This window comes from Hippoglossus stenolepis, chromosome 23, assembly GCF_022539355.2.
Source record: "Hippoglossus stenolepis isolate QCI-W04-F060 chromosome 23, HSTE1.2, whole genome shotgun sequence".
NCBI lineage: Eukaryota > Metazoa > Chordata > Actinopteri > Pleuronectiformes > Pleuronectidae > Hippoglossus > Hippoglossus stenolepis.
Window position 1 is genome coordinate 3,588,193 of NC_061505.1, and position 6,921 is coordinate 3,595,113.

The 6,921-nt window shown below is 43.7% G+C and overlaps 1 protein-coding gene across 1 annotated transcript; it reads right to left on the minus strand.

Annotated features, from left to right (window-relative positions):
* Window positions 1-68: 68 nt before the first annotated feature.
* Window positions 69-6,887, minus strand: LOC118102948 (platelet glycoprotein Ib alpha chain). Its single transcript, XM_035149581.2, has 7 exons — window positions 5,457-6,887; window positions 4,759-4,854; window positions 4,469-4,660; window positions 3,915-4,010; window positions 3,599-3,775; window positions 2,093-3,203; window positions 69-424 (listed from the first exon to the last, which is right to left on the minus strand). Exons 1-7 carry the CDS (start codon window positions 5,613-5,615, stop codon window positions 408-410), a joined length of 1,848 nt encoding a protein of 615 aa, XP_035005472.2. The 5' UTR covers window positions 5,616-6,887; the 3' UTR covers window positions 69-407.
* Window positions 6,888-6,921: the final 34 nt, after the last annotated feature.

Sequence of the window (6,921 nt, forward strand, 5' to 3'; positions counted from 1 at the left end):
TAAGAACAAGACTTTCAAATGAGTTGTAGCTTAGTTCAGGTTTAGGATGAATTGATAGACTGGAGTTAAAAATAGCAGCAACTCCACCTGCTCGGCCAAATTTATTTTTTTAACTGTCCTAATACAGCAAATACAGGATTATCTTATCTTATCGAACATTAATGAATCTCATCTTTAATGTCACATTATTTGTGATAAGTTTAAAGTCAGATTTTTGCTTCCTAGTGAAGGTTGTGTTTTAAATTTATTTTAATAAAAGCTTGATAGAATTGATATGTAATATGTGGCTGTGTTGTATTTTGATTTGTGATCATGAAGCAACTAATTATTGTTCTTCATGTTGTTCAGTGAAGAGTCTGTGGTTGTGTTGATGTGAGCATCTGCTGCATCCTGCTGGTCGACTCCCATCACAACATCCAGGGCCCTGAACCATGAAGAAGAGATGAAACATCAAGAGGAAGAAAAACAAAATAAACACGCGTGTGAATTATTACATACGTCTACAGCGTTAAATCATCTCACATCATGTTAAATGAGAATACGATCTAAGATCTTCTCACCGACGACAGGACGTCACGCTCACTGTGAACTCATCGTGTCTTGTGTCTTTTTGTGGCTGATAAATGTCACTTTGAGGTTTCTGCTCCGGAAACAAAGTGGTCACAGATTTCACAGAAACCACAAACATTTAAAAACATGAGATGAAATAATGTTGGAAGAAGTTTTCAAACGTCTCCGAAACTGTGGATTGGTGCGGACGTCAGGTTCAACTGTGTGATGCACAGACGTCTCACGAGAGATCCTAACGCTGATCAATGTGGTGAGTAACAGAATGAACCCGATCGGTTGTCCTTACATGAACATATGAGTTTATTACAACACGGATCCGTCAACAGAGAAGATTCTTGGTCCAACTTTCATGCTGACCATAAAACTAGATGCATTTCAGTACTTTAACAAATTAGAGTGAACAGATATCAGGTTACGTCCTGACAAGATGCTCGTTATCACAACACCGGAGACAGGACAGCAACAACACAAACAGAAAACATGGACTCCGCAGAAATAAAGAAATAAGTCAGACAAAATATTGAAGGTGTTCGAAGGTGTTTATATCCTTTATTCTGTTTAACACAAAGTGGTTAAATGTTTATTCTCCTTGTGGTTAAAGTGTTGTGTCATCATGTGGAGGCGGAGTTTATGACCTATACTGCAGCCAGCCACCAGGAGGCGATCAAGATGATTTGGCCTCACTTAGGAGCCGTCATGTTTTCCATCTTTATTTACAGTCTATAGCTGTGTCTCAATTCAGGGCCGCACGCTTCAGAGGCTGCATTTAAAGACGCTTTGTGTCCCAGCGGTGCGAATAGACTGTCCCAATTTGAAGAGGTAATGAGCGGCAAAAAGTGAGCTGAAAACGTCAGAAGAATTTATTAAAACATTTTTTAAAGCATCACCCGAACAGCTTATCTATTCAAAAACATCTCTTTCAACAGTTTTAATCAACCAAAGAATATTTCCGTCCGTAGCTCTGTTGCTAAGTGACAGCTGTAAGGGCGGGACAAGCTGGTGATGCAATAAGAAAACTAGGTCGTCTCATTTTGGCTCGGTCATCACGGTTTACGGCCTCTGAATTGAGACAGAGCTTATGTCAAAGAAGAACAGTCAACAAACTCAAATCAGCAGAAACAAAAAAATGAAAAGTCACGATCGACTCGTCTTCATCGACCTGCAGCTGTGGAGAAATTTAAATGTTTCAAAGACGAATAATATTCACGATCTCAAACGTCACATGTGCATCAACAAACGTTTTATGTGACATGAAATAAACATGAATCATAATGAAGTCATGTGACATCACTGAGCTGCCTCCCCTTCAGGAGGCATGGTCACCCCCCAGGGCATGCTGGGTAAGTAGTTGGCCAGCCACTCCCCCAGCTGCTCCTCGGCCCCACCCCTTCTCCACCTCCCCGTCCTCCTTTCACCTCCCACCCCCCCACCACCCACTCCAGTTCTTCCCTCCCTCCCCCTGCCTCCCCCCTCTCCTCCCTTAGAATCACACTGTAGCGCTTCCTAGAAGCTTCTCCCCCACCTGCACCTCCATCTTCTGCAGGGACCCGACACTCCTCCATCACATCCCTCCATCCGGATATGGCCTCTTCTTTGCTCAACAGACGGTACAGAGTCTGCCGATACACCCCCTTCTCCTCCATCGCTCCTCTCTCTCCTTCATCCTCTCTCTTCACTTCTTCTCCCGTCGGCTCCACAGTGACGAGGAGTCTTTCCCTCCCTCCTCGTCCTCCCCGCTCACCTTCGCTCACTCTCTCCTCCCTCTCCACAGCTTTTTCTTCCTCCCTGTGGATAAACAGAACGGAGCGATACAGTGCCACCACTCCTCCTCCTCCTCCTCCTCCTCCTCCTCCTGCTCCTCCTCCTCCTGCCACCTCCTTCTCCTCCCTCCTGTTGTACGTTAACAGCCTCACTCCCTCACCACCTCCCCCCCGTCTTGCCAGAGCCACATTCAGAGGCTTGTACACCTTCCTGTACCAGTCCACCAACCTCGCCAGAGTTGCCAGTATGCACACCACCGACACAACGCACAGCAGCACGCACACTGCAAAAAGCCAGAAGCAGAACAGTCCTGCAGCTCCGACAGCACCAATTCTACCACGATGTTCACCACCTGGAGCTCTGTTGAATACCCATGGGGAGACTGGGGTGTTTGCCGCCTCAGTGGGGGCGGTGGCCGTGATTAGCTGCAGTTTCGGAGTTGTTGATGTAACAGTTGAAGGAACGGATTCAATTGTCCGAGCTTTCATGGGCGCAGCCGTTGACGTGCTCGCAGGACTTTCAGAAGGAAGATGTGACCCAATAGATAAATCCCTTACTCCAGGATCTTTCTCCAAAATGCTCGACCACTCAAAAGAACTGGTGAAGGTTTGGTACCAGGACGATGTGACTACTCTGTGGTACACTGTGTGGAGTTGTAACGTGACCACAGTGGTTTCGACAGTAGCAGCAGCAGTGATAGTAGTAGCAGTGATAGTAGTAGCAGGAGAAGAGGAAACGCTGGTAACAGTCGAGGGAGCATCATGGAACCCGGAAAGAGAGTCGGTTACTTCGTCCTCACCAGTCGGACACCAATCAGACTCATTAAGACTCATCAGTGGTTGACCTTTGAGCCTCTGGGGAGAATCACATATCTGTGAAAACACAACAACCATCGCGAAGTCAGTCACAGCATAACAAAACAAAATCCAGTTGGAAGTTAAACATGCGTCACAGCGACATCAACATCATCAAAATACGTGAATGTCTGTCGTCAGTCCTGAGGTACAATCTCTCTCAAGGTTTGAACGACGCTGATCGAAGGTTAAACTGTTTTTAACGGTCACACCTAATCATGTTCAACAAGACCCCAACGTACAGGAGCTAATTTACCTGGAGTGAACTGTCCTCATATGAACAACAGATGGCGACATTACCACAAACTCGATAAAGCTTGGGTACAGTTTTAAGAGTCGACCGCTGAACAGCAACACATTCATGTTCTTCTTGTCACAGCATCTTTCTTTACTCATTTGTTTGTGGAACTCACAACACTTTCTGGTTCCGGAGTGATATCTATACCATCGCGGACGTAGACGTTGGCATATTCATCAATGTATCCGTGCAAATAACCAATGTCACAGGAGCAGACCCAGGGATTGGCTGAGAGATAGAGGTACGGCACCTCCTCCTTCGTGCTAAACCAATTGTCCGGCATCACTTTGATCTAAAAGGAAAAGGACACGTGTTGCAGTTTTAGACCATCAATCGCCCCCTAGAGGCAAGAAAATGAACAGCTGTTGTAACCTGGTCCACCTCTAACTTTGTGCTCACATACTTCCAGAATTCTTGGTGTGTGTTCTCACCTTGTTGATCTCCAGGCACAGGATCTCTATGGCTGGAACAGGGTGGAGCAGGAGCTCGGGAAGCACTTTGATATGATTGGACGACAGTTCCAGGATCTAAAAGGCGACAGAACAACTCTGATTAGTAGTTTTCAGGTCATCTACATGTCCTATTTATGTGAACACGATATCTCATGAACGCCTTGAGGGAATTTCTTTAAATTTGGTACAAATATTAAGTTTGACTCAAAGAAGACCTTATTCGATTTTGGTGGTCAAACTCCTATTTTCCCCCTCGTGACCACACCTTATATTTAGAACACTTTGAGAGAAGCCTTTCAGATTTGGCTCAAAAGTTAACTTAGACTCATGGATCAAATTTGAATGAGTTGTCACTTACACTAGAAGATGAACTGATTAGATTTCTGTGGTCAGAGGTGACAGTGACCTCATATGAGTCTGGAAATAAACATCTTCACGTGTCTTTTCATGGATGGATGGATAGGTGATCAAAACGGTCATTGTACTCCATGCTAACACACTGATAACACATGCTTATATGCTAATTCACCGACCTCCAGTTTACTGAGTCCAGAGAAGGAGTGGTTGCTCAGAGCGTCAATGTTGTTGTTGTCCAGGTAGAGTTCGGTCAGAGCGGGACAGGCGGTGAAGGAGCCGTCAGGAATGGACCCGAGGTGGTTCCACCCCAGTCGGAGAACACTGAGGGTGGGCAGGATGGGAGCGGCGCTGGGTGTCACCTCTGGAACCTGGAGACACAAGACGTCATGAAACTCATGATTTAAAACTGATGAAGTGGCCTCAACGTTACTCATTCAGTTTGATAAAAAATAACTCAGATGGACACCTGGTTGCCTGTGAGGTCAATCTCATAGATGTCCGGACAAATCTTGAAGGAGGACCAGGGCACACTGGAGAACAGGTTCCTAGGAAACAACAGAACCTAAAAAAGGAGAGAAGGAAATATTCAGTTTCCTGTCCTCTGTCGTCTTATCAGTCGAACGCAGGAAGCTCGTGTGTCCGCTGTGGTCTCCTCCTGTCACTCAAACCCAATCAGGGATGAGACATTTTAAATTTGTTTTATCTTCTCACAGCTGCAGAAGGTTTAATCGCGCTTTGTCATTTTACATCATCATTCATTCTGTTGTTTTTTGTGTAAAATTTAAGTTTAATTGTAGACGATTGTTGTAAAATTGACAAATAAGATCGCACAGTGGTCGTTGTCTGTTTCAGGATGTTTAAAACTGTTCCACGTTTCCTCTGAGGAAAACGGTTTCTTTAAATAATCATTTGATCTTTTCCTAATTACAACATCTGTTCTCGTAATAAGACTGTATTCTCTCTGATCACAGTGTTTGTCACTTTACATGTAATTTTTTACTAAATACATCAGAACTGGATCAATATTAGTATTGATTTTTGAATATTAATACCTCTTTTTAAAGACTGAATTTCCTGAAATATTTAAACTTTTAAATATTTTGTTCTTCTCGGAAGTCACAACAGAAACATGATCTTCTCTCTGCAGCAGCTGTTTGTGTTTACCTTGGTCGTGGGTTCGAATCCCGCCGGGACGGCGCTGAACCCGGCTGCTGTGCAGTTCATCCTGGGCCGGTGGTCCTTGTCCCTGTCACTGTGGCAACCTGCCACAGCTGTAACCCTGGCGACGTGGGACAGAAGACAGAGGAGGAGGACGAGCTGCATGGTGAGAAAGACTCTGAACGACTGACTGAGTCCAAGTGAGGAGAAGCTGAGGAAGTATCCGTTTGATTGACAGCTGCGGAGACAGGAAGTGAGATAAGTAGAGTCTGTTGCCGACAACGACGCTTCATACTCTGTCGAGCTGTTCCAGGGAATTATTACACCTACAGAGACTCAGTATCCCACAATGCATCATGGACAAATAGGGAAACCTTTTCACTTGTTAATGTTGCTGTACCAAATATGCCTGCTGTTCCTCTAGTGGGCGCTCACACGGTAGTCCTCAAAGAATTTAAATGAACAAAGCTAAACAGTTAAAATTATTAATAAAACCTGCTTCTGCACGAAAAAAATGTTTACCGTCTACATTGATCTTTGGTCCATGTCCCATCTTCTAACGTGGAGGAGGAAGGGGCGTATGACCTATACAGCAGCCAGACACCAGGGTGATGGATTTGGCTTCACTTATTTTACAGTCAATGTTCTAGACTGACTCCAGAGCACCCCCGACACAACCCGGAAGTTATGAAAGTGGAACAGCCGATGATCACTAACTAGACAATATATATATATATATTTATATTGTCTAGTTAGTGATCATGATGGCCTATAATATCATGCATTGCTCTCAAGCTGAATGAAAGAAAGATGTTGGACAGACGAGAGAAGAACGAAAATTATAACAAAAAGTATATACAAATCAATAAAAGTCATTATTACGCTTCTGAAAGAAGAAAATTAAAATCAGCTCGAGTCAACTCTTTAACAACTGGACTGACTGAAACAAAGCATCTGTAGTGTTTTCAAATCAAGTGAAAATAATAAAGATTTTCTCAAAGTTTGTCAAATTGTTTGCATTTTAAATGTTTTAATTACACTAATCAAAGTTAATGTTAAATTGAAACGTTCTTACATGATAATGTGAAAGCTTCATTAACTGTGCATTTGCCCTGTAGTTTTACCACAGTCGCCCCCTAGTGTTAAAATACCCCAACTGTCTCCACAGGGACAGTGAATCAAATATGTTTCATCCTCTGATTCACCCGTGTCCATCTTCGCCGATGACGGAGAACAAACCAACAAACTTTCATAAAAACTGTTCGTCATATTAATGAAGAGTTTGACAGATGGAGTGAGGAAGATTTAACAAACACAAATGTGTGAGATTATGTTTGATATAGTGAAAAATGACTGTCACAAATGTGGGAGATAAAGGAGAGCAAGTGATAACAGTTATAGAAAATCGGAAAAAATCCCTGTGATGATGTCACCACTGAAGCTGGGCCACACACACAGACACACACACACA

Excerpts from the sequence above, each read along its gene's own strand:
- LOC118102948 (XM_035149581.2), bottom strand. The coding sequence starts at position 5,615 with ATGCAGCTCGTCCTCCTCCTCTGTCTTCTGTCCCACGTCGCCAGGGTT. Across the intron at positions 4,855-5,456 it reads GATTCGAACCCACGACCAAG|GTTCTGTTGTTTCCTAGGAA; the intron begins GTAAACACAAAC and ends CTCCTTTTTTAG. Across the intron at positions 4,661-4,758 it reads TTGACCTCACAGGCAACCAG|GTTCCAGAGGTGACACCCAG; the intron begins GTGTCCATCTGA and ends TTGTGTCTCCAG.